At 47.6% G+C, this 27,874-nt stretch overlaps 1 protein-coding gene across 4 annotated transcripts in view; it reads left to right on the top strand.

Annotated features, from left to right (window-relative positions):
* The window catches only part of cdkal1 (CDK5 regulatory subunit associated protein 1-like 1), a 781,965-nt gene that overhangs the window by 586,377 nt on the left and 167,714 nt on the right, over positions 1-27,874 (top strand). For all 4 annotated transcript variants that reach the window (XR_005460641.1, XM_038796964.1, XM_038796963.1 and 1 more), the window contains one exon: positions 11,813-11,875. Coding sequence is in view for 3 of the 4 variants with exons in the window: in XM_038796964.1 (XP_038652892.1) it covers positions 11,813-11,875 (63 nt within the window). In the remaining variant the exon portion in view is untranslated. The remainder of the gene's footprint in view (positions 1-11,812; positions 11,876-27,874) is intronic.

Genomic DNA, 27,874 nt, shown 5'->3' with positions numbered 1-27,874 from the left:
GCTGCAGGTACCGTAGCTCGTTCCCCCCAGCTAGCTGAAACTTCTCTGTCAGTTCGTCCAGTGTTGCGATCCTGTCGTCCGTGTATAGGTCCCTGACTGTCAGTGTCCCCCCGTCCTGCCTCCACCTTTTGAAGGTGGCGTCAGTCAGTGCTGGTGTGAACCTATGGTTGTTGCAGATGGGAGCCCTGTTCGACATTTTGGTCAGGCCAAGTTGCTGCCGCAGTTGGTTCCAGGATTGGAGGGTGGCTGTCACCACTGGGCTGCTGGAGTGTTTTTTGGGTGGGGATGGGAGTGCTGCCGTGGCGAGGGCCCGGAGGGAGGTTCCCATGCAGGAGGCCTCCTCCGCACGCACCCACTCAGCCTCTGGCTCCTGGATCCATCCCCTTACTCGCTCGGCTGTTGCTGCCCAGTGGTAGAATTGTAGATTCGGGAGGGCTAGCCCTCCCCTGGTTTTTGTTTTTTGTAAGACCTTCTTTGGGATCCTAGCATTTTTACCCCCCCATACGAACGCCATGATGAGTTTGTCCAGCGCTTTGAAAAAGGCCTTGGGGATGTAGATCGGAATGGATCTAAACAGGAAGAGGAACCTGGGCAGTACGTTCATTTTGATCGTCTGAACTCTCCCCGCGAGGGAGAGCGGGAGTGTGTTCCATCTTTGCAGGTCCTTTTTAACTTCCTCCGTCAGGCTGGTGAGGTTCCATTTGTGGATCCCTTTCCAGTCATGGGCTATTTGGATCCCCAGGTAGCGGAATTTATGTCGGGCTTGATTGAACGGCAGCCCCTTTAGTGCTGCCCCCCCCCCCCCCCTTGCGGGTGTACTGGGAAGATCTCACTTTTGCTCATGTTGAGTTTGTAGCCCGAGAAGGCTCCAAACTCTTTCAGGAGCGCGATGATTCCGTCCATGCTGCTTTGTGGGTCCGAGATATAGAGGAGCAGATCATCCGCATAGAGTGAGACTCTGTGCTCTCTACCTCCCCTTCGGATCCCCCTCCAATTTTTTGCTGCCCTGAGCGCGATTGCTAGCGGTTCAATTGCTAGTGCGAACAGCAGCGGGGACAGTGGGCATCCTTGTCTGGTGCCCCTGTGCAGCTGGAAGTATTGGGAGTTGGTATTGTTGGTCTGTACACTCGCCATGGGTGCGTTGTACAGGAGCTTTACCCAAGCGGTGAACCCTGTTCCAAGCCCGAACCGCTCCAGTACCTCTATGAGGTATTTCCACTCGACTCTGTCGAAGGCCTTTTCTGCGTCCAGGGAGACGATCACCTCTTGTGTTCTCTCCCCGGAGGGGGTCATTATCACGTTCAGCAGGCGCCTGATGTTCGCGGTAAGCTGTCTACCTTTGACAAAGCCCGTCTGGTCCTCTGTGACCACCTCAGGTACACAGTCTTCTAGCCTCTTGGCTAGGATTTTGGCCAGTATTTTGGCGTCTGCATTCAGCAGAGATATGGGCCTGTATGACCCACATTCCGTTGGGTCTTTGTCTTTCTTAGGTATCAGCGAGATTGAGGCCTGTGCTAACGTGGGTGGCAATGTGCCCCTAGCTAGCGAGTCTGTGAACATCTCCCGCAGGTGCGGGGCCAGCGCTGTCGCAAATTTTTTGTAGAAGTCCGCCGGGAATCCGTCCGGTCCCGGCGCCTTCCCCGCCTGCATGGAGCTAATGCTGTCCATGATCTCTCCCAGTGCTAGTGGTGCTTCCAGATCCCGTTTTCTGCCCTCTCCCACAACTGGTATGTCCAGTCCGTCAAGAAACCGGTTCATCCCAGCCTTCCCCGTTGGGGGCTCTGAGGTGTACAGCTCTTGGTAGAAGGCCTTGAAGGTTTTGTTAATCCTCTCTGGTTCTGTTTCCAACGTGCCTCTGGTATCTCTGATTTGCGCAATTTCTCTGCTGGCTGCCTGCTTTCTCAGCTGGTGGGCCAACAGGCGGCTGGCTTTGTCTCCGTGTTCGTATAGGGCCCCGCGTGCCTGGCGGAGTTGGTGTACTGCTTTCCTGGTGGAGAGCAGGTCAAAGTTCCTTTGTAATTCTTTCCTCTCCGCCAGGAGTTCTACGGTCGGGGCCTCGGAGTATTTATGGTCTACCTCCAGTATGGAGTCGACCAGCTTCTGCCTAGCCACCCTTTCCTCCCTATCTCTTTGCGCTTTGTAGGCTATGATTTCCCCTCTTAGTACGGCCTTAAGCGCTTCCCAGAACGTGGAGGGTGAGACCTCCCCGTTTTGGTTGATCTCAGTGTACTCCGCTATGGCCCGCGCTATCCTTTCGCTGAAGGCCTTGTCAGCTAGTAAGGCGCCGTCCAACCTCCATTTGGGGCGCTGGGCCCTTCCCGTCTCTAGCCGCACATCCATGTAGTGTGGGGCGTGGTCTGATATCACAATTGCGGAGTATTCCACCTTGTCTATCTCTGGAAGCACCGTTTTCCCCACCACAAAGAAGTCAATTCTGGTGTACACGTTGTGTACTGGGGAGAAGAAAGAGAATTCTTTCTCCCCCGGGTGGGCGAATCTCCAGGGGTCTACTGCTCCCATCTGCTCCATATAGTGACTGAGTTCCCTTGCCATGTTTGAGGTTTTCCCCGTTCTGGGGTTTGATCTGTCCGTCGTTGGGTCCTGTACACAGTTGAAGTCCCCCCCCATGATTAGTCGGTGCGTCGCTATGTCCGGGATTTCTGCCATGGTCTTTTGGATGAAGCTCGTGTCGTCCCAGTTGGGCGCATACACGTTAACTAGGACTACCGGCGCCCCATCCAGGGCCCCGCTGACCATGACATACCGTCCCCCTGGGTCCGTAACCGTCTTTGTCGCCCTAAACATTGTCCTCTTGCCAATCAGGATCGCCACCCCCCTGGCCCTTGCCCCATAACAGGAATGATAGGTTTGTCCCACCCAGCCCTTTCTTACCCGCAGTTGGTCCTGCTCCCTCAAGTGCGTCTCTTGGAGGAAGACTATGTCGGCCCTCATGTTTCTAAGGTGGGTGAGGACTCTAGATCTCTTCACTGGGCCATTAAGTCCCCTTACGTTCCAGGTGACTATTCTGGTGGGGGGCTTCTGCCCCCTTGCTCCTGTGGGGTTAACCATATTTGTCCGGTGGACGCGCCCCTGCCCTCTGGGGTTTCCCTTTGTTAGGGGGCCGTCCAGGATGTCCACTATCACTGCTCTCCCCATGCGGTCGGGTCCCTGCGCTCCGGGGTTCCCCCTTGTCCCGGGGACACCCGCCATGGCCGTCCACTGTGTGTCCGCCACGCGGGTAGCCCCCTGCACTCCGGGGGGCCCCTTCACCCACAGACCGTACTGGGTGGGTGTTTGCAGCAGTTCCCTGTTTCGAGCCCTTGTCTGTGGCACTTTGTGGCCCTATTCCCTTTCTGGCCTCTTTTGTCCCTTCGTCCCTGCATTTCCCCTCCCTGGTCTCTCGCCCCCCGAGTGCCCCCCCCCCCCGCTCTATCCCTTTCGGGGATACCCCTGTGTACCCCTCCATTGCCCCTCTCTCCCCCATTCCTGTCCCCATTTGCTCTCCCACCTTTGATGGGTGATCCCCCCCCTCCCCTGCCTGGCGCCTTCCCCCCTGTTGGGGGTGCGCTGCGGCCCTGCTCTGTTGCGCGCCCCCTTCGCTAGCTTTCCTGCTAGCACGGTGGCTCCCCTCTCGGAGGTTGCTGTCCCCCTTCCCCTCTCCCCTCTCCAGTACTCCCGTTCCCTCGTGCCGGGGCCTGGCCTCCCACCTGGAGCGGGCCCTTGGGCATTGGGTTGTTTTTCCTGGGTGCTCCTGCCAGGGGGGAGGGGGCTGGCTTTGCCTCGCCCCTCCCCACCCCCCCGTCGGCATGACGTATCTCCTTGCCATGGGCCCCTCGTCCCTACTTCCCATGGCGTTTTTCCAGCCCGTGCTCCTCAACGAATCTATTCGCCTCGGCAGGGGCTGTAAAGAAATATTCCTTGTGTTGGTATGTGACCCAGAGTTTTGCTGGGTACAGCATACCAAAACGTACTTTGTTCTTATAGAGAGCTGCTTTCGCTCTGTTGAACTCCGCCCGTCTCTTAGCTATGTCCGCTCCAAAATCCTCGTAGATTCTGATGGCGTGCCCGTCCCAATTGCAGGCTCTATTCTCCTTGGCCCAGCGCAGGATTGTCTCCCTATCCCGGTACCGGTGCAGTCTGGCTATAACTGCTCTCGGTTTTTCCCCTTCCTTGGGCTTCGGGCGCAGTGACCGATGAGCTCTGTCCATTTCCGGTGGGGTGGGAAAAGTTTCCCGCCCCACCAAGGAGCCCAGCATCGCAGCCACGAATGTTGTGGGATTTCTACCCTCTATCCCCTCTGGCAGGCCCACTATCTTAATGTTTTGCCTTCTCGAGTTGATCTCCTGGTCGTCTACCCTGCCCTTCAGGCTCCCCTGTGTTGCACTCAGTTTCGCCATTTCCCTCTCCAGGGACATGACCCGGTCGCTCACGTCAGTCGCTGCCTTCTCCAGCTCTTTAATGGTTGCCCCGTGGGCTTCCAGTATCTTCCCTTGGGCATCCACTTTCTCCTCCATTCTGGTCAGAGCCTGCTGCACCCCTGACATGGCCCTGGTCATTGCTGCCTGTGCTGCGGCCTCTGTGTCTGCTTTTAACTCTGCCTTGATTGCCTGCAGCTGCTCCCTCACCACCTCTGCAATGGCTTCCTTCCAATTCACGCCCCCCTCTAACCCCAGGGGAGAGGTTGCCCGCCCGTCCAGCCCTTTTGGATGCGGCGATACATTCTTCCCGCTGCTTCGCGTGTTGACTCGTTCGCCCAAGCTGGTTTGCCCTTTGCCCCGTCCACCTCCGGTGCCCCCTTTCTCTTGGGTCCCTTCTGGCATTTTTTTCTCCCCCTTCCCCTTCATCGTTTCTTCTCTCCTTGTTCTTCTTTTCCCCCTTTTCCGCACCCTATTTTAATTTTATTTATATATATATAAAATATATGTATATATTTTTTTTTTAAATGAAAAATTTATTTCCCCCCTTCTTTCCTTTACCCCTTTATTTCACCCCTTTTCTCTTTACCAGTTTTCTTTTGGGTTTTTATTTTAAAAAAAAGAACAGAAATATAAGTCTCTTTTTTCTTTTGTTTTCTCTCCCCACTCGCCCAGGAGAGAGAGAGAGAGTCCCCCTTTGTCCTTGCCACGTGGTGGTCACTGCAGTTGGGGGGAGGGGGAGGGGCGAGTGGGGCTGCTGGTTGGGGGGTTGGGGGGGGGGGGTTTGTGTCCCCGCTGCTGGTTGGGGGGGGGGGGGGGGGTTGGTGTCCTCGCTGCTGGTTGGGGGGGGGGGGGGGGGTTGGTGTCCTCGCTGCTGGTTGGGGGGGGGGGGGGGTTGGTGTCCTCGCTGCTGGTTGGGGGGGGGGGAGTTGGTGTCCCCGCTGCTGATTGGGGGGGGGAAGGTGGTGTCCCGCTGCTGGTTTGGGGGGGGGAAGAGGGCCCGCCGCTACCGCACCGTTCCCGGCCCGCGTGGGGGGGGGGGGGGGGGGGGGGAGAGAGGGGTTGGACCTGCCGCTGCTGGGCCTCCCTGTCGCCGTCGCTCCTCGCCTCCGCCTTCCGCCGCCGCCCGCTCCTCCTCAGCTGCCGCCCGCTCCTCCTCCGCTTCTCCTCCGCTGCCGCCCGCCGCTGCCGCCCGCCGCTCCTCCGTTGTCGCCCGCTCCTCCGCCGTTGCCGCCCGCTCCTCCTCCGCCGTTGCCGCCCGCTCCTCCTCCGCCGTCCGGCCTGTCGGGGGGGTTCCTTCCTGGCGCTTGCGGGAGCCCCTCTCCCTGCGACCTCCTCGCTCGCCGCCCGGAAGTCGAGTCCACATCCAATAGTTAACCTCTCTCTACCCTATCAAATATTTGAAGCATCTTAAACTCAATGTGATCATCCTTAATCTTCTATAACCAAGGCTCTATGACGTATTTGGTGTACTGTGTGGCCCCCACGAGGGCTGGTTTATCTCAGTTGGCTCGACAGCTGGTTTGTGACGCAGAGCGAGGCCAGCAGCACGTGTTCAATTCCTTTACGGGCTGAGGTTATTCACAAAATAGCGTCTTCTCTTTCTTGCCCCTCGCCTGAGGTGGTGATCCTCGGGTTAAATCACCACCAGTCAGCTCTTTCCCTCAAAAGGAAAGCAGCTTATTGTCATCTGGGACTATGGTGACTTTACCTTTATTGTGTGGTGCATTCTGGATTGCTGTAAAGCAGCACACTCGTGGTTCAGAAATTTAAATTGGCAGCTTGACCCTGATTTGAAAAGGTATTGCCCTGGAAATGAATCAGCAAGTGGCTGTCATTTATTTTGTTCAGCTGAAACAGGTGCAATATGTGTACATGGGGATTTTCACAGTAACTTCATTTGAAGCCTACTTGTGACAATAAGCGATTTTCATTTCATTTCATTACTGCCCTCCGAGATCTCTACGCCTCGAATTCCAGCCTTTTGTGGATCCCAATTTTAATCCTTTCACCATTGGGGATAATGCCTGCAGATGTTGTTCCCCCTCAACCTCTCCGCCCCTTTACCTCTCCAATTTAAGATGTTCCTTTAAGCCTAACACTCTGACCAAGCTTTTGCTCACCAGCCTTCTTATCTCCTGAAGCAAAGTACCAAATTGTGTTTGATGGAGTTCCTGTGAAGATATCGAGTAAAGGTGCTGCATAAATTCAAACTGTTCAATCACAGAAGGAGAGCATGCACAACTTCAGTTGGTTTCAGTCTGGAAAGGATAGGGGTGAAATGTTTCCACCCTCCTCGACAGAGATGGGACATTCCAAGAGGGCATCCAACTGAAGAATGGAGAAAAAAAAAAGAGGATTCACACACTCGCTGAAACAAAAAGAAATGGAAAAGTCTGCAATGTTGATTGAAAATAGAAACTCTCAAAATCTATGAACTAATAATAGGAATGAACTCTATATCTCTAATAGAGGTGTGGGCTCGGGAGGTTATCATGATTGATGGCTCCAATCTTCCTTTCTTCATTCCAGACCTTCTGAAGTTAAGATTACTGAACTAGCAGGATTTGTGCAAGGCTTAGTAAACTAGATTTTGCTTGTGACTGATTGCAGCTGTTAGTGAAGGACTGTGACCTTTGTGAATATTTTTGTCTTATTTGTTTTTTTTACTTTGAAGTGGTCATTTATTTTACTGGTTCTTCCAATGCAGTCTTTCATTTTAATGTCTTGTTTTGCAGAGAAAGCCTTGAGAAAAGTTTTTTGACTAGAACAAATGAAATAAATTAGCATTGAAACAACAGAAAATTGAAAGTGCAATGATATTCTGACTTTGGTTAAGGAGGAGTGAACAGATCTTGTAGCCGGAACCTGGTTTCCTGGTAACTTCCCACCCTCTGCCCACTGATCAGAATGTGTTACTTTGTGTTATTTAATTCGCTGGTTAGCATATGTAATCAGTAGACCTGTAAAGGGGAACCATGTTTTCTTCAAGCCCCAGGAAAGCAGAGAAAAGAAGTTGGAGACACCCAGATCAAAGGCCACTCTTTTCACTCGTATTGTTCAAACATTGCTGATGTCACTTGCATGGCTCCAGGGCATATGCTTCATAATTTCTGAACTAATTTACTGTTGCTCGTTCTGGGTGAGTGTGCTTTACACTCAATTTGGCTCTGTTTTAGTCCTTAGCTCTAGAGTCGCCAGGTATCGTTACGATATCGCCACAAGATTCAAGTTCAAATTCAGACCAATAACTCAATACACCAGTTAGTAAGTTCAAACAAGACACGTTTATTATAATACAGTTAACTATTACTTATGCATATAAAACTAAAAGGCTAGGCTATTCCTACCACTAATAGGCCAATACTTATCTGGAATAAGGGAACTGCCGGATCAGGGAACAATGGCCTCTTGCTTTGTCCTGGATCCGCAGGCTTCCAGCTGGTGTGGACTAAAGGGGTCAGGAGTGTCTACTCTCGTAGCGTGCGTTGTATGACATTTGATGGCGGCTGCTGACCAGGCCTCTCCTTCTCAAGGTTCTTCTACTGCAAAGGTGTTCCGCTGGGAGGGCCGGCTGATCAAGAAAAACAAATCAGTCCTGGGACCTGACTTTTATAGGTCCCAGGGGCTTCACTTCCTTCTGGGCGGACCCTCTCTAAACCTGCAATCGATTGGGTCTCTTCCCAATCGATTGATTTGAATTTCCCCAATAACGGGGCCGTTCCTCGATCACCGGGCGGTTCCTTACACCTTATTGGTGTCCTTTGTCTTAGACTCCACTGGCGCCGGAATGTCTGACCTTCCATAGAATGTTTCAATTGCAGTTAACTGTTGTGTCCATTGTGCCTGGGAATCACCGTGAATCGCTCACTTAATATGCGCAGCTCGTTAGTTACAATTCTGTCTGGTTTCTGTAGCAGCTAGAATACAGGGGATTCTGCTTGTTTCTTTGTCAATGTCCATTTTACCCTGTAATCTTTGCGTTCTTCCATTTTGTGTGAGAAAGTGGCCAACCCAGGTGGCTACATTACGCTATGCCACCAGTGAGTTTGAAGGTGGGGAATTTGTTAAATCCCGGAAACAGGAGGCATTCTGTCCCGTCAACCACCCACTCCTGCCACATTGCAATTATACCAGCAGTGGGGGTAACATCGGGCCCACCTGCAGGCCAATTGGGGCCTTTGTGTGGTCAATTACCTCCCAATTACAAACCTTACCCCAGTTACTGGGCTTTAACTGGTGGTGGGAGAAGCCAGCACCTGGTGAGCCTGGGAAATTACCCTCTGTGAGCTGGTGATGGGTGGGGGTTGGGTCCTTCATTAATGGGCCCCCTGGGCTATCAGAGGGCCCTCCCTACATTTTGCTAAAAAAGCTGCAAGGCGCTGATGTTCCCCGCGGTGAGTTGTCCCTTGATTTTTTAGCATGGGAGCCATTGAATCTAATGCCTTGTGTAATTCAGCCCTCCTGTATCCTGTTCTGCAAATTGTGCAGTTGCAGTTCATGGAACCACATAGTAATTGGCCCAATTTTAAAAGTAACTATTGTTCAGAAATGTTGTGATAACACTAATCAGATACATATTTTAAATTGGGCAAATGGTTATTTATGCCCGAATAAATTGTACCAATGAGAAAATTCTTAATAATGGTCTAATGTTCAGTATTCCCCACTAGCTGTAAACTAAACATTTTCAAACTAGATAGAATTGGTATATGACATGCAAACTTTTGTGTTTTTTGACTATGTGACATAAGGAAGAGGAGCAGGAATAGGCCATTTGGTGCGTCAAGCCTGATTCACCATTCAATAAAATCATGGCTGGCCAGATTTTGGCTTTGACTCCAATTTGTAACCTCTACAGATCAAATATCTGCCTAACTTAGCCTTGACTATTCTCAATGACCTGGCCTGCCTTGTTCTCTGGGGTAAACAATTCCAAAGATTAATGATAATCTTTATTAGTGTCACAAGTAGACTGACATTAACGCTGCAATGAAATTGCTCTGAAAATCCCCGAGTTGCCTCACTCCGGTACACTGAGTGAGAATTCAGAATGTCCAATTCACCTAACAAGCGCGCTTTTCGGGACTTGTGGGAGGAAAGCCATGCAGACACGGGGATAACGTCTTGAGTGGAAGACTCCTTATTCTCAAACAAGCCCCCTATTTCCAGATTCCCTCTCAGCATCCACCCTGTCAAGCGCACTCAGAATTTAAGATGTTTTGATAAGATCACCTCTCATTATTCCAAACTCCAATGAATATAGGCCCATCCTACTCGACCTTTCCTCATAAGACGACCCCTTCATCCCAGAGTCAACCTGGTGAACCTTCTTTTGAACTGTCTCTAATGCAAGTATATCGCTCCTTAAATTAGGAAACCAAAATTGTCTACAATAAAAGAACATATCAAAGAAGCAATGTTGTGTAATTGTATAAAATATTACATTCACATATGAACTTTCAATATGAAAGGTGGACAGAGAAAGAATCCTCTTGCGGTCATGGGTAAAACATTGTAGTCATGTTGTTCTGTAGCAAGAAAAGTGTGTGTGTGCCGTTTTGTTTCGTATTTCTGTCTTTTATTGCAAACATACATTTTTCAAAATAGCTGTATTGTCCTGTTTTAAATTAATTCCTTTCTGAATTGAATGGAGATGATGGACAGTGGAGCCATCGAATAAAGTATGTAACCAATATTTTCCAGTCATTCCTGTCAGCGGATCTTCGGTTGTGTTACGGTGCTTCCTTCAGCCTCTTCTGAAATGTCCGTGTCTTCCTCCAACGCCAACTTCTGCATGATACTTGAAGGATCAATGAGAGAGCAAAGATGTGAATTAGATGAGAGTACATATTGTTGGTGACCCTTCAGATGGGGATGTGAAGAGATGCCTTGAGAAAAAGGAATGGATGAATCTGCAAGGTGTATTGGTCCGAGTACTGCTGTGCAAGATGAGGCTGGGAATGTCTGAGTGAGAGATTTGGCACTTGAATATGGCATACCACTCACCATACCTGCACCAGCGAAGTCACTGAAACTCAAATGGGAACTGCATCCATGAGCGAGGGACCACTTTTCTGCTGCATAACTGTAGTTGTGCCAGCTTGGTTTCAGCTGGCTTTTTCCTGCATGAGCTCTAGGGATACCTCAGAGGAGTGACAGTCTTCCCACATTGATACTTCAGCAGTATACTTGCTGCCTCCTGACAATTGTGGAATGGAATAATTCTGTCGCTTTTCAGGGTCCCGTTAAACGCAGTCTTGAATACTCAGGTCCAGATTGTGATCACGCCGATGCACTGCGATTGGTCAGGAAAGCTGGAAACAGGATGGAGCCGCAGCTGCTGTATTCTAAAGTCACGGAAAAGTCACGCAAAATCTGCTTCACAAACTTTCAGATTTCCGATCTGCTGGCTTTCCCCTCTGCCAGCGAGTGCAAAAGTTAAAATTCTGCCCTAGTTTTGGATTTGGTTGTGCATTCCATGTTGAATGTACAGACGATTTCAGAAAATAATTTGTCTTGTTGCAATTAATTGTAATCTACCTGGAAGGTTAGGGGGTAATCCGATCGTAATTTCTGTTCAAGGGGCACAATTGCCTTCCATGTACTATAGGAACCAACAGATAATGGTACTGAACACAGGAACATCCATGAGCAACGTGATTTCCAATTGTTTGGAAACCTCCACAGGTAATGCATTCTTGGAGTCATTTCTTAGACTACTACTACTACAACAACAACTACTTGAATTTATATATGCCACCAAGGTAATAAACAAGCAAACTTTGACACTGAGTCTGAGTCATGTCAAGGAGATATTAAAGTGAATGACCAAATGCTTGGCCAAAGCAGTAAATTTAAAGGAGGAAAGAGAGTACCAGAGTTCACAGACTTGGAAGATGAAGGCATGGCCACCTGTGGTGGAGCTCTTAAAATCAAGAATGCTCTATTGGCCAGAATTAGAGAAACGCAGATGTCTCGGAGGGTTGTACAGGTTGAGATTACAGAGGTGGGGAGGGGTGAGGTAGTGGAGGGATTTGAAAACGAGGATGAGTATTTTAAAATTGAGGTATTGCTTAATTAAGAGCCATTAAACGTCAGCGAGTACAGAGGTGATGGGTGAATGGGACCTGGTGGGAGACAGGACATGGGAATTCATGAGGATGACCTCAAGTTTGTGGAGGTAGTACAGTTCTGCTGCACAACTCTGCATTTGTGGCAGGAACAGAAACCCGATTGGAGGAATTCAAGTATTTGTACTATTAGTGCAGGATTTGAGAAGTGATTTGATGTCGCCAATCATGTGCATGAATCATCAGAAATAGTCTATAAAGATATATCATATTATTCTTTGGTTGGACCATTTCTAAATATTGGTTATTGTTTTTTTCTTTCAGAAAAAGCAGAGAACAAGGATGCTGTCCCAGCTGTTTCAGTCCTATACCCCATATGATTATAAGGTAAGATGTCTATGATATGCATTGTGGTATATTATTACTGTTTCATAAAGTAGTTGTAAAGTTAGACTTGCACATCACTTATAATAGGTGCAGGGTACCTGAAAATAAGGATGAGGAACAAGATGCAGTGTTCCATTTTTCCAAAATTTTGAACAGAGTAACTACCAACTGGTAAATTATAAGTCAGAGCTCCTAAAAATGATTATTTTTCATTGGTAATGAAGAGTTAAACCCACTGGTTTTGATTCACAGGACTACTCATTTTGTTGCGTTAAAATATTGAGGCCGATGTGTGGAACTCATGCATCAGTTAACTTTGGTGTGAAATCAATACTGGAATCTGTTTTGTATTGTCTTAGAACAGTTAGAATATCATTGCATTTTCCTTGCATTTTTTCTTTTTAAAAATCTCTGCGGCACGTGGCTCCCATTTCTCTGGAGGGCTTGTGGGTTGGGAAGACACTGTTGGACCAGACCTCAGGTAACTCCTAAAATGCTGAATTCAGATATGGAAAGTAAAAACAGAGGTATTGTATCTTTAGCAAGAAGAACAAGCAGATGAGTAATACAAAGAAGCAGCGGGCGGAATTCTCCGCTCCCGGGAAAAATCGGGAGGGCCGTCGTGAACTCGGCCGAATTTCACGACGGCCTCGGAAGCCACTCCTCGCCCCCTATTCTCCCCTCCCGGCGGGGCTAGGAGCGGCGCTCCATAACTCTCGGCCGCTGGGCGGCGTGCCGAGTGTGACGCAATGGCGGCGCCTATGTGACGTCAGCCGCGCATGTGCAGGCTGGCCGGCTCCAACCCGCGCATGCGCGGCTGACGTCACGACGGCTGACAGCTCGAACCCGCGCATGCGCGGTGGCTGTCTTTCCCCTCAGCCGGCCCGCAAGACGTGGCGGCTTGATCTTGTGGGGCGGCGGAGGGGAAATAGTGGGAACCGATCGCGGGCCTGTCCCCTCCTGAGCACAGTCGTGGTGCTCATTCCCCACCAGGCCCCCTACAAGCCCCAAAACGGGCATTTCACGGCGATTTCACGACGGCAGCGACCAGGTATGGTTGCCGCCGTTGTGAAATGGTCGCAAACGGCAGGCCGCTCGGCCCATCCGGGTCTGAGAATCGCCGATCGCCGTGAAAAAACAGCGAGCGGCAATTCTTCCGAGCCGGGGGTGGGAGAATCGCGGGGGGTGCCAGGAGGGCGTGAAACTAGTCGGGGGGCCCTCCAGCGATTCTCCCACCCGGCATGGGGAGCGGAGAATCGCACCCAGAGTTTTTACCACTTGAGTTTAATAAAGTACAATGTGCAAACATGGATACACAGTTTTCTATGCTTCATCCAAGTAATTTAGATGTATGATGAAAAGCAGAGGCATAACTATAAACCCATGGAGAACACCACTGTTCACATCAGGATGCATCACCTTTATTCCCATTGTCCGTCTCGATCCAAGGCCATGTGACAAGGCTATCTTCAATTCCATGCTAATAAAAGCAGAAAATACTGGAAAGACTCAGCAGGTCTGGCAGCATACGGGGAGAGCGAAACAAGAGTTAAAATTTTGTGTCCATTGGACTCAAATGTTAACTCTGTTGCTCTCGTTGTAGATGCTGCTAGACCTACTGAGTTTTTCCAGCATTTTCTGTCTTAATTTCAGATATCCAGCATCTGCAGTATTTTGTTTTTACTCCCAATTCCATGCATTTTATTTTGCTAAATATCTTCTGATCCATAGAATCACCTCTATCCATCAGATCAGTGACCGGAAAATAATTCAATCAAAATAGTCATGACCTTTCATAAATCTGATTGATTCACTTTGATCAGCTCGTACTTGTCCAAGTGTAAGTCACTCTGTTTCTGAAAGATTTTAGTAACTTACCCTCAACTTTTGTGAACCTAAAAACCCGTAAATGCTTGGTCACTCCTTCCTTCCCTTCAATAACAGACGAACATAGAATTCCTCCTGTACAGAAGGTGGCCATTCGGCCCATCGAGCCTGCACCGACCCTCCAAAAGAGTCCCCCAACCCAGGCCCACTCCCCTGCCCTATACCCGTTATCCCATGAGCCCACCTAACCTTTGGACACTAAGGGGCAATTTAGCATGGCCAATCCACCTAACCTGCACATCTTTGGACTGTGGGAGGAAACTGGAGCACCCCGGAAAAAATCCACACAGACAAGGAGAAAGTGAAAACTTCACAGTCACCAAAAGTCAGAATCGAAACCGGGTCCCTGGTGCTGTGAGGCAGCAGTGCTAACCACTGCACCGCCTGTAGGCAATATTCAAATCCAAAGGTGCAACTCCCAAATCTGAAAAGTTTGGGGAGATTAATAATGATAATCTTTATTGTCACAAGTAGGTTTACATTAACACTGCAATGAAGTTACTGTGAAAAGCCTCTAGTTGCCACATTCCGGCGCCTGTTCAGGTACACAGAGGGAGAATTCAGAATATCCAATTCACCTAATAGCATATCTTTCGGGACTTGTGGGAGGAAACCGGAGCACCCGGAGAAAACCCACGCAGACACAGGGAGAACGTGCAGCCACCACACAGACAGTGACCCAAGCCAGGAATCAAACCTGGGACCCTGGAGCTGTGAAGCAACAGTGCTACCCACTGTGCTGTCGTGCTGCCCACAAAGTCAGTTGGTTCCTCGCCTACATTGAAATACCCCAAGACAGAAATCATCACGATCTGGAAATTTGACTAGCCTAACCCCTATTACTTTCCGCATTACCGTTTTTTCTAACTTAAATCCAATGGGCTAAAAATTTATTCATGTAGTGTCTTATTAACATAAACTATGTAGAATGCACTGGGTCAGGCAGAACCTCAGGCTGCAATCTGCACAGCCTGCATGGGTTTCTTATTGATATTAATGGAGAAACCCGTTCTAATAGCAACCAGCGGTGCTATCTGCCCCAAGGATTCAATGTAGCCTGCTTTGCACAGCTTTGAAGGAGCACTAGACAAACAAATATTTATTGCAAACAATTCCTTTCCTTTACATGGTGTTTTGTTCCCTTCCACTGTTAGTATTTTGTCGTCTTTCTCTGCTGTGAAATTGGACACATAATATTCACTTAGCAGGTCTGTCAGTTCCTTATTATCAAATATAGGGGCTGATTTAGGGCTAAATCGCTGGCTTAGAGAGCCGACCAAGGCAGGCCAGCAGCACGGTTCAATTCCCGTATCAGCCTCCCCGAACAGGCGCCGGAATGTGGCGACTAGGGGCTTTTCACAGTAACTTCATTTGAAGCCTACTTGTGACAATAAGCCCTCACTTCCACCCTATCCCCATAACCCAATAACCCCTTCGAACCTTTTTGGTCACTCAGGGCAATTTATCATGGCCAGTCCACCTAACCTGCACATCTTTGGACTGTGGGAGGAAACCGGAGCACCCGGAGGAAGCCCAGGCAGGCACAGGGAGAATGTGCAGACTCCACACAGACAGTGACCCAGCAGGGAATCGAACCTGGGACCCTGGCACTTTGAAGCCACAGTGCTATCCACTTGTGCTACCATGCTACCCATCTACTTGTGAAACCGTGCTGCTATTAGATGGTTAACTAATTCTGCTTTCTAACTCGTAACCGAAACCAGTATGGCCTATACTTTTTGTCTCCTATTACTATAACTTGCATTTACAAAGTGTCTTTAATGTTGTTTAACAATGCAAGACACTTTACAGGAGCATTATTAGCCTAAATTTGACACTGTGCCACACAGGAGATTAGAGCACCTGGCAGAGTTTAGTCAAAGAGCTGGGCTATAAGATGCAACTTAAAGGAAGAGACGTCGTGAGGTCTGGTAGGAATCTGGGATTTATTTTCCTTCATCACTCCCATTTCCCAAGACCCTCACTCCTTTGGACATTAAGATTAATTTTAAAACCCCCGCAAAGTGTCCAACTTAGACCACCTAACTCAGCATAGCTCTAGTAATTAGCATTCTTTTCGTGTTGTTGTACCCATTACTTTTACTAGTTCAGTTTAGCTATGGTATACATCTGTACCTTGCCTTTTCCTACAATGTTCTTTATTCCCTTATTACGCGAATACGAATCTCGCGACTCCTGGACATTTTCCCACCACCCATAGTCAATGTAGAGTATACACAACTGCACGTGCATAGAAGTGTCTGATATGTGGGCTCTGATTAGATGTTTTTCACCAGACAAACCTATTACAATGTATCTTCCTTCCAGCCTATCCCTTCCAGTATGGGTCTTACCGGCGCAATGCAGATGAAGCTTATTGACATTTGCAAACTCTGTTGCAATATTTATGCCAAGTTTACACCATTGCATTGTGAATTTTAAATAAAAATAATATTTTTTAAAATCACAATGCAGGTCTGACTGAGATGTTACCTTTACCATTTTTTTTCTTTTCCAACCCGCTGTTTGCTTGTCTGAGTCTGGCAACTTTGTTTACAAATTGTGAGCAGTTTAATTTTGCAAAGTCTTCCCATCAAGCTAATTTCATATCGGCATCTTTAAAAGATGATACAAGTATAGTGCCTCAAATCCGCCTTTCCGCAAACCAGACATTTTTAAGCTGCCATGCATGAATTTTAACATTTATTAGATGAATAAAATATGTCTTCATAAGTGCTGCATTAGCACAGTTGCACGCTGACTAGCTATTGATTTTGCATGCCCATCTTTTCCTACACTCCAAGTGGTCAGAGCAACCCTTGACCCAGCCAGAACTGCCTGACCCAAACCACCTGACATGAAGTCTGGCAAATCCAAAATCTGCAGACTCAATCCCGAACTTGCTGGTTTTGAGACACTGCACCTGTCAGAGAGATAAGGCTACACTTCACTGACAGAAACCAAACTAGGGATCCCAATTTTGAAGTTATGGTCTACTAACTGTCTGCATTACTCAATCTCAACATTTCAAAATTAATGATCAATTAAAATGTGTTGTTAAAAGTGAAGACCTTTATTTGAAATTTCCAATTTGTAAATAACAAAACGTGAGAATGGTGGCTATTACTTCAGTACTAATACAATCAGACATACAGCTGTTATTAGAATTACATTTTGCCGTGAAGAAGGATACAGGGAAAAAACAATCTCAGTTGAGGTGTTAGCATGTGTGAAGAACATTGTCAAATGGATCACGTCTCTTATTAGATTTTTTTTGTAATATTAGTGTCTGGCACGGAATCCCAGATGAGATAGAGGCCAATTACAGCCCACAATTTTCAAATGAGTACATCGCCCAATTTGCCATCACATCCGGCTTCCACCATCTTAGCAGCTCCCCAACAGGTCCACAGTCAAATGAGGAAGCCGAAGGATAGGCCTGCACTATAAAAGCCCTCCTAAAAATGAACAAAGACTTCTAAACAGCAGTGTTAACCCACAGGTTCACCATGTTGCAATATGGCCTCGCCCCATCCCAACACCTGATGGGCAGAACACTCCACACACAACTACCAATTCTGCTGAAGAAATTAACACCAGGGATGGTAGCCAGGGATTACCACCCCTACCACTCTTCCGACAGTAATGAGAACAAGATATGGAAGGGTTCTCCTTCTTCACTGTGGCTGTCACCAGGATGGCGTGAGGGCTGTCCATTTTTTCCTTGCGCAGAGGCCCAAAAAATCCCCATCAACTACTACTCTCCTCTGTCTAGCTGAACTTGTTATCTCACTCAACAATTTCTCCTTTAATTTGTTTCACATCCTGCAATGAAAAGGTATGTCCCTGGGTACCTGCATGGGCCTCAATTATGCCTGTCTTTTTATTCCAGACTGGAACACTCCTTATACCAATCTTACTCAGGCCTGCTCTAGCCACATTTTTTCTGTTACCATGTCATGATCTTGAATAGGCCTGGAAAAATGTATGGATTTTGCTTCCAAGTTCCACTGTGCTCTCACCTTCACATGGTCCATCTCCAATTCTTCCCTTCCTTGATCTCTCTGCTACTATTTCTAGCAATAGACTGACCATCAATATTCATTGCAAATCCACCAATTTCCAGAGCTCTCTCGACTACGGCTCCTCACACCCCGCTCCCTGTAAGGAAATATCCCATTCTCCCAGTTTCTCTGCCACCGCTACATCTGTTCTGATTATGCCACCTTGCAAAACAGTGCTTTGGACATGTCTGCCTTTTTCCTCAATCGAGGTTCCCCTCCACTGTAGTTAACAGGGCACTCAACCCTGTCCAACCATAGAACATAGAACATTACAGCGCAGTACAGGCCCTTCGGCCCACGATGTTGCACCGTCCTGTGAAACCCTTCTAAAGTCCCTCTACACTATTCCCTTATCGTCCATAAATCTCCAACACCTCCGCCCTCCGGCACCTCCGCCCTCACCCCTTAGCCACTCCCCACCTCCCAGAATCTTGATAGCGTTCCTTTTGTCCTTACATTTCACCCCACCAACCCCCACATTCAAAGGGCCATCCCCTGTCATTTACGCCAACACAAGCAAGATGCCACCATGAAACACATCTTCCTCTCACCTCTCTCTCTCCCCCCCCCCCCCCCCCTCACCCAGGTCAACATTCCACAGGGACGACTCGCTCCGTGAACCCTGGTCTTCTCCTCCATCGCCCTCAACTCTTCAGTCCCTTCCCATGGCACCGTCCCTTGCAATTACAGAAGGTCCAACACCTGCCCCTTTGCCTCCTCACTTCTCACTGTCCAAGGTTTCGGTTTGATCTACTGTATTTGCTGTTCCCACTGCATTCTCCTCTAGACTAAACGCAGATTGGGTGACGGCTCTGCGGAACACCAGCTTAGACCACAAACGTGACCCCAACCGTCCTGTCATTTATAAGTTCACAAGATATAGGAGCAGAATTAGGCCATTTGGCCCATCGCGTCTGCCCCAGCATTCAATCATGTCTGATCTCAACCTGGCCGTAACTTCACCATCCTGCCCCTTCTCCAGAACCCTTCAACCCATTCATAGATCATAGAATTTACAGTGCAGAAGGAGGCCATTTGGTCCATTGAGTCTGCACCGGCCCTTGGAAAGGGCACCCTACTTAAACCCATGCCTCCACTCTATCCCCGTAACCCAGTAACCACACCTAATCATTTGGACACTTAAGGGGCAATTTAGCACGGTCAGTCCATCTAATCTGCACATCTTTGGACTGTGGGAGGAAACCAGAGCACCCCGAGGAAACCCACACAGACACGAGGAGAAAGTGCAAACTCCACACAGAGAGTCACCTGAGGCTGGAATTGAACCTGGGACCCTGGAGCTGTGAGGCAGCAGTGCTAACCACTGTGCCACAGTGTCATTCAATTAAAACTCTGTCTAACTCCCCCGTAAATTTACACACTGTCCCAGCATCCACCGCACTCTGGGGTAGCACACTGTTACTGCCTGTGCGATGTCTGCATGTTCTCCCCTGTGTCTGCACGTTCTCCCCGTGTCTGTGTGGGTTTCCTCCGGGTGCTCCGGTTTCCTCCCACAAGTCCCGAAAGGCATGTTTGTTAGGTGATTTGGATATTCTGAATTCTACCTCCGTGTACCTGAACTGCTGCTGGAGTGTGGCGACTAGGAGATTTTCACAGCAACTTTATTGCAGTGTTAATGTAAGCCTACTTATGACACTAATAAAGATTATTATTATTAAATCTCACAGATTCACAACCTTTTGGGAGAAGTAGTTTCTCCTCAACTCCGTTTTAAAATTGCTACCTGTTATCCTAAGAATCTTCCAGAATGCCCACAAGGGGAAGCATCCGCTCCACGTCTACCTTATCCATACCCTTTATCATCTTGTATACCTCAATTTAATCTCCCCTCATTCTTCTAAACTCTGGAGAGTATAGGCCTAAACTGTTCAATCTCTCTTCATATGACAGACTCCTCGGGCGGGATTCTCCGCCGGCGTGATTCTCCGTTTTGCCAGCGCCCGGGTGTTTCCCGACAGCGTGGGCTGCCCCACAATGGGAAACCCCATTGACCATCCGGCATACCAGAGAATCCTGCCGGCGGGTCAAGGCTGAAAAGTGACGTGGCGGGGCAGAGAATGCAGCCCCTCATCTCTGGAATCAACCTACTGAACCTCCTCTGAACTGCCTCTAATGCAACTCTCTCTTTCCTCAAATAAGGGGACCAAAATTGGGCATTTGTACTTGCCATTTCAATTGACCATCTTGCTCTCATCCCCACATATCCGTCCTTTCGCTGTTGCAATGCTCCAGTAAAACCCAACGCAAACTGGAAGAATAATGCTTCATCTTCCAATTGGGCACGTTACAGTCTTCTGAACTCAACATTGAGTTCAACAACTTCAGACTGTGAACATTCCCTTCCATCTTGACTACTGTTTTTATTTTTTGTTATCTTCGTTTGTCTCCAAGCAAATACCCTCCGCCTTGGTGGCACAGTGGTTATCACTGCTGCCCCACAGCGCTAGGGACCCAGGCTCAATTCCAACCTTGGGTGACTGTCAATGTGGAGTTTGTACGTTTACCCCGTATCTGTGTTGGTTTCCTCTAGGTGCTCCGGTTTTCTCCTACAGTCCAAAGATGTGCAGGTTAGGTGGATTGGCTAAGCTAAACTGCCCCTGAGTGTCCAAAGGTTAGGTGGGGTTACAAGAATAGGGTGGGGAGTGGGCCTAGGTAGGGTGCTCTTTCTGTGATCGGTGCAGACTCAGTGGGACGAATGGCCTCCTTCTGCACTGTTGGGATTCTATGATTCTTACATAGGGCCATCTGTCACTTGTTCTTTAGTTTTGCTTTCACCGAACACTCACCTTTATTCTCTTATTAAAGCATTCTACCATCTTACCTTTATGCCTCATTAAGTCCTTAATGCTATCTTGAACACTCCCTTTGTTTTGTATCCATGATGTCATTGTCAATCTCTCCTTTGCTCCAACCTATCCTTGATCTTCTATTCTACTCCACCTCCTCCACCCTGGTCTTCAACTATAACATCTCGCATTTCTACCCCTCATCAGCTCTGAAGAAGTCACATGGACTCTAAACGTCAACTCTGTTTCTCTCTTCACAATGCTGCAAACTTGGTGAATTTATCCAGAATTTTTTGTTTTATAACAATTGCCAATTATCTGCCTTTTGCCCATCCACTAGGTGAGGTTCCCAAGAACCTATCTCATGCTATTTCCAAATAGGACCGCTTTGGCATAATAAATCTGGATGACTCAATTCTGGAATTTTAATCCATTTTATTATAGAACCTGCTGGATAGAGGTGGTCAGAAATCCAAAAATCTGACACTGCTAATGCATCAAAATAACCAATTGCATTTTGCTCCTAATGGGGATGAAAATGAGAATATTTTGTGAACAAAGTTGAGATAGTTGTCCACAATCTTGGTATTTCTCCAAAGTTGCCCTGGGCTAGTTCCATTATCCACTCCCTGCACATTCAAGATTATGTCTGACATAAATGAACCCTGATTTTCTGTTGACTTGTCTATAATTTCAGTTTGACTGATATGACTTATGGTACGAATTTGGAGCGTTAGCCAGGGCTCAGACTTAATAACATAATAAGTTGTACTGTCTGATGATACTGTACATTGTAAATATGAGATGGGTTATGAACCTATGTGGGCTTTTGCAAGCAGTTTTTGGATCTTTGGATTCCACACATGGTCTGCACAACACTTGTGTGGTGATGTTGAAAATTGAGCTTTCCTTCAGTGAGACTGATGAAGAAATGTCTACGGTCACAACTAGTTTCTGTGGATTTCAGGGTAAGAAAAAGTGCAAGGCAACTGTGCATTTTTCACTTTGCCTCCCAACATGCCAATCTAAGAGAAATGATAGACAAGATCCTGAAATATCCGCGGTTTGCTCTTGCATTTTGTGCCAGTTATAAGAGAATCATCTGTGAGAAAAGGGAATTACGATATTTTTGGATTTGAGAAGACTCTCAAATCTATTACAGATTTATTTGTGGGGTGGCACAGTGGTTAGCACTGCTGCCTCACAATGCTAGGGACCCCAGTTCAATTCCAGCCTTGGGTGACTGTGTGAAGTTTGTACTTTCTCCCTGTGCCTGCGTGGGCTTCCTCCGGGTGCTCCAGTTTCTTTCCGCAGTCCAAAGATGTGTAGTTAGGTGGATTGGCCATGCTAAAATTGCTGCTTAACGTCCAGGGCTGTACAGGTTAGGTGTGGTATGGGATAGGGCGGGGAAGTGGGCCTGGATAAGGTGCTCTTACAGAGATAGATGCAGACTTGATTGGCCGAATGGCTTCTTTTTGCACTGGTTCTATAGAAGCTACCGAATATGTAACCTTTATTTTAATGTTACACTTAAAACTTCTAACAATTGCTGTTTAAAATGTTTTATTTGTAAAAGATGTTCACCAGTGGCATGAAATCTTTGATAATTGTATTCATTGGTCTAACATATGTGGTACAATGTGTTTGAACCATGCCTTCCCAGAATCCCTCCATTGGAACCATTTTTAGTTTACAAACAGTAAATAACAATAGCCTTCAAAGCCAGAAGCTTAAAGGTCTGCCAGTGTCAACATGAATTAAATGATCACAGTGATCTAGTGAGTATGGGAATATTAAAATGGCCCTGGACTTTTGTGTCACCAATATCCCAGAACAAATTGATTTTTATTTTGTTCACTCAACAGTTCAATGTGTCAAATCTTGTTGACTCCACTAAATAACTTGAATTCTGACCTAATTCAAGGTTTGACTTTATACTGGCATGGATTCAGTTGTGTATTAGTCTTAATTTAGCACCACACCCCACCCATAACACTTCCATTTCACGATCAAATCTACTATACACCAGGCCAAATCTTCCAAGGAATGGCAATTACCATTGGATTGCCACCCCGCTCTAATTTACTTACCCAACGCCAGAGCTCCACATTTCTGGTCCAGGCATCAGAACCCTGCTTCATCAGAAATGCGGACTGTACCTATTCTGGGAGTCTTTTTTCATAGTGCAGAATCATAAGGGAAGCCAAGCATGCCCTATTTTTACGGCATTGGCTACTTCAGTCTTCATTCCTGGCCCCGGGTCACTGTCCATGTAGAATTTGCACATTCTTCCATGTCTGCATGGGTCTCACCTCCACAACCCAAAACGATGTGCAGGGTAGGTGAATTGGCCACACTAAGTTGCCCGTTAATTACCCCTTAATTGGAAAAAAAGAACTAGGTACTCTAAATTTATATTTTCAAAAAAGGTTTACACTCATAATTACTCTGAAAGAATTAGAAGGGAAATAAAGCACTTCTTAGTTCAGAATAACTATGTTAAACACCAAGAATGAACCCTGTAGGGGATATTCCACAGTATTCCCGAATCCCCCCACCTGCACAGGGTTCTTCCCTCTCCCCCCCCCCCCCCCCCCCCCCATGACCTGAACACACACTCTCAATAACCCCTTGCCATCTCAAATGACACCCACTCAGCCTGAATGACACCCACTCCCAGCGCAAACTGACCTGAACAACCTCACAGACCCAACTCTCCCTGGCCCGAATTACAGCCCTATTGACCACTTCCAACCCAAATGGCAACTTCTACCACCCCCCCCCCCCCCCACACACACACACACACACACACACACGCGACCCAATTGACACCCAACCTGAACCCCTCCCCCAATGTCTACAATGCCCCCCCCCCGCCCATATCAAAATCCCTCACCAATGTCCAAACCCCCTCCTCCACATCTCATTTACTTATCTTCATAACTTACCTTCTCCTTATCAATTGGACCTTTAAATTCACTTGCTATATGACAGCTAGTGCTTTAAAAAGGTCGACATGTTCTCCTTCGCTCCACTCCTTTTGTAGTTCGCTGCTAGAGCTATGAACGTGTTTCACTTCTTCAGTCTCACCCAGCCGGAGTCAGAAAGGTCGGGTACTTTCCATTTAAGCACAGATGAGTCGCTATGGAGTGGCAATCTACCGCTGAGTGCCACTCCAAGGAAGTTATGGGCCATATTTGTCACATTTTGCTTTTATAAGTTGCAGACTCTTATTATCATCGCTCACGACAAGATTTGCTTATTGGTGGTGGCAAAGTGTTGTCCAATTTTGTTATTTACTTAATCCAAAAAGCTTCAATTGTGAAAATAAATGAATTAGATTACATTTTTTTTCTTCTAATAGAATCAAAGGTGTCTGTTAAAGACATAATGATGATAGATATCGTCCTTTCAATTAAGGACATTTCTGGTTAGCAATTACGTGGCCGTCTCCACTCCATAAGCGTGTCTGCTGCATCAGTTTCTGTAGACTCCCATGTGCTCAAATATTGTTTGTGTTACTGTTAATTACAGAGCGTTACTGCTTTTTGCAACCACTTGTCCATGATTGCCTAAGATCTTGCTACTACTTTAGAACAAAGTGCTCAGACCATAATATTGCAACACAAATGATGTGATTGCATTTGAAGCCCATCATTCACTTTTTTAAAAAACTATTTTTATTCAGGACATTTTCCATTTTACAATACGCATAACACTCATTCACTTTATACAGTTTTCAGAATAAACAAACAACCCACCTTTTGTGTCCCGTTTTATTTTTTGCAAACCCACTCCCCATGCCCACCTCTATTTGCTGACGACTACCAATTCTTGAAGGAGATAAAAAGCCTCCACCTCGAATAGAACCCCTCCTCCAACCCCCTAATGGCGTATTTAATTTTCTCTCCCATCCACGCTGTCGCCCTTGGCAGCTCCGGAGCCCGCCACGCTAGCAAAATTGTCCTTAAGGAGGCAATGGCCAACACGTCAGCCTTTCTCCCCTTCAGCACTCCCAGCTCATCTGATACCCCAAATATTGCTATCCACGGGCCCGGTGCCACCCGCACCCCTAAATTCTCTGACATTATGCCGAAAAACTACTTCCAGAACTTCCCCAATTTCGGACAAGACCCGAACATGTGTGTGTAATTCGGCGGCCCCTTGAACACTGCTCACATCTATCCTCCACCTCCGGAAAGAACCCACTCCTACGTGATTTGGTCATATGCACTCTGTGCAGTACTTTAAACTGAATCAGGCTCAATCTCGCGCCTGAGGAGGTACAGTTTATCCTATGTAAGGCCTCACTCCAGACCCTCACCTCGAATGCACCACCAACCCTTTCTCCCACTTCCTCTTTATCTCCTCTAGTGAGGCCCTCTCCCTCTCCATTAATTGCCCATGGATATGTAAAATCCTCCCTTCCCCATCTGATCCTCAATGAAGGGGTGGCGACCAAGGAAACGTAGCCAGTTCCTAACCTGTAAGTACCTAAACCCATTTCTCCAAGGAGCTGAAACTCCTCCAACCTTGCAGATCTACCCTTCACAAACAAATCTCTAACCTCTTTAGCCTCTCCCGTTTCCAGACCCTATTCATCGAATCCAACCCCACCGGGATAAATCTGATTTTCACATATTGACGCCCACAACAACATCGCCTCAAGCTTGAAATGTTGCTTAAACTGGTTCCAGATTCTTAACGAGGCTACTGCCACTGGGCTGGTGGAGTGTTTGGCCAATGAGAACTGAAGAGGAATCATCAGCAATGGACTCAAACATAACCCTGGTCAGGAATCTGCCTTCATCTTCCCCCACATCGACCCTTCCTCCAAGACCATTTCCGAACCTTCTCATTATTTGCTGCCCAGTAGTAATTCTTTACATTCGGCAACGCCAGCCCTACTGACAACCTATCCCTCTGCAAAAATGCTCCCTGAACTCGAGGTGTCTTGCCTGACCAAATAGAGGCTGAAATCAGTTTATTAATCTTCGCAAAGAAGGATTTAGGTAAAAGGATCAGGAAGCTCTCGAAAATAAATAAGAAGTTTGGGAAGACTGTAATTTTCACGATTTAAACTCGCCCTGCCAACGATAGTGGCAGCGCATTCCACCTCTTCAAACCTCCCTTCAACCCTTCTACCAGACCGGTTAAATTCAACTTATGCAACAATGGCCAGTCATGAGCCACTTGCACTCCCAAATACCTGAAGCTTGACTTAGCCAGCCGATTGGCAATTTCTACTGACCTCCTCCCTGTACCCGTGGGCTCACCGGAAACACCTCACTTTTCCCCACATTAAGTCAATACTCCGAAAAGGAACCAAACTGATTTAACACCTCCATAATCCTTCCCAGATAGGAGAGGAGTCTGTTACATACAACAGCAAGTCGTCTGGGTACAGGGACACTTGGTGCTCCATACCTCCCTTCTCTATACCTCTCTACTCCATCGATGACCTGAGGGCGATAGCCAGCAGATCAATTGCCAATGCAAATTGGTCATCCCTATCTTATTCCCCGATATAATCAAAAGTACCCCGAGCTTAATGCGGTAGGACGAACTTCGCAGTGGGGCCCTTATTCAGCACTTGTTTTTTTATAGAGTACCGAATTACTTTTTCCAATTAAGGGGCAATTCAGCATGGCCATACCACCTACTGTGCACATATTTTTAGGTTGTGGAGTGAGACCCAAGCAGACATGGGGAGAATGTGCAAACTCCACATGGACAATGACCCGGGCCCAGGATCGAACCTGTGTCCTCGGCGCCCTGAGGCAGCAGTGCTAACCACTGCACCACCGTGCTGCCCCTCCTTATAGAGCACTCTAATCTAAGAAATAAACCTGGGTCCAAACCCGAACCATCCTAGTATCTCGAGATACTCCCATTCTACCCAGTTGAACGCTTTCTTCGCATCCATGGAGATTATTATTTAGGCTCTGAACCCGATGGGGATGACATCACCACATTCAATAGTCTCCTTATATTGGCCAACAATTGTCGGCCCTTCACAAATCATACTGATCCTCAGCTACTACTCCCGGCAAACATTCCTCCAAGTGAGTTGTCAGCACTTTGGCCAACAACTTTGCCTCGACATTCAATAGAGATAAGGACCCACATTTCCCTGAATCCTTAACCTATTTCAGGATCGGAGAGATAGTGGCCTGTGCCAACGTGGTCGCTAACCTTCCCTGGGATAATGAATCATTAAACACCTCCATTAGATGAGGCCCCAGCTCCGTTGCAAACATTTCATAAAGTTCCACTGGTGAATCTGCTGGGGCCCGAGCCCCTCCCAGAATGCACTGAGCTGATGAACTTCATAATTCCCTCCACCCCAAACAGAGCCTCCAGCCCCTTCACTTTCTCCTCCTCCACCACCGGGAAGTGTAACCCATCCAAAAACTGTTTCATATCCAAGACCCCCTTTGGGGGCTCTGAGCTGTACAACCCCCGGTAAAATGCCACAAACACCCTATTTGCCTTTCCTGGATAAGAAACCATTTTGCACCATCTCCCTCGAGGCCACTTGCCACCTCAACTGGTGCACCAATAACCTGCTGGCCTTCTCCCCATGTTCATAGAATACCCCTCGTACACAATGCAACTGGCCAACCGTTTTTCCCATCGATACCATTTCAAACTCCATTTGGAGCTTCTTCATCTTCTTTAACGACTCCTCCTTTGGGGGGTAGCCAAGTATTGCCGGTCCACTGTCAGAATAGCCTCCATCAACCTCTGTCTCTCCATCCTTCCCATCTCTCTGCAAGTCTTAATCGAGTTCAGCTCTCCCCTAACCTCTGCTTTAAACCTTCCCAGAATGTGGAAGGTGAGACCTCCTCACTCTTATTAAATTCCACATATATTCCTATGGCCGCATGTATCCTCTCACATGCCCCCTTATCTGTCAAAAATGCCATATCCTATCTCCATGGCGATCGCTGGACGCAACCCCTCTCCAAACACAAATCCACTTAGTGTGGAGCAGATATGACAATTGCCGAGTATTCCGATCAGGGAGCAACGCCTTACCTACTATAAAAAAAAGTCAATGCGGGGGTAAACCTGGTGCACATGTGAGAAAAATGAGAACTCTTTCTCTCTCAGTTGCCTTAAATTCACGGATCCTCAACCATCTGTTCCATGAACACAACCAAATCCTTTGCCACCCCCGATATCTTCAGGGATTTAGGGCACAACCTATCCAGTCTGGGGTCAAGCACACAATTAAA

Source organism: Scyliorhinus canicula, chromosome 5, assembly GCF_902713615.1.
Source record: "Scyliorhinus canicula chromosome 5, sScyCan1.1, whole genome shotgun sequence".
Lineage (NCBI taxonomy): Eukaryota > Metazoa > Chordata > Chondrichthyes > Carcharhiniformes > Scyliorhinidae > Scyliorhinus > Scyliorhinus canicula.
The sequence above is the reverse complement of the archived record's forward strand: the minus strand, read 5'-3'. Positions and strand labels throughout refer to the sequence as shown.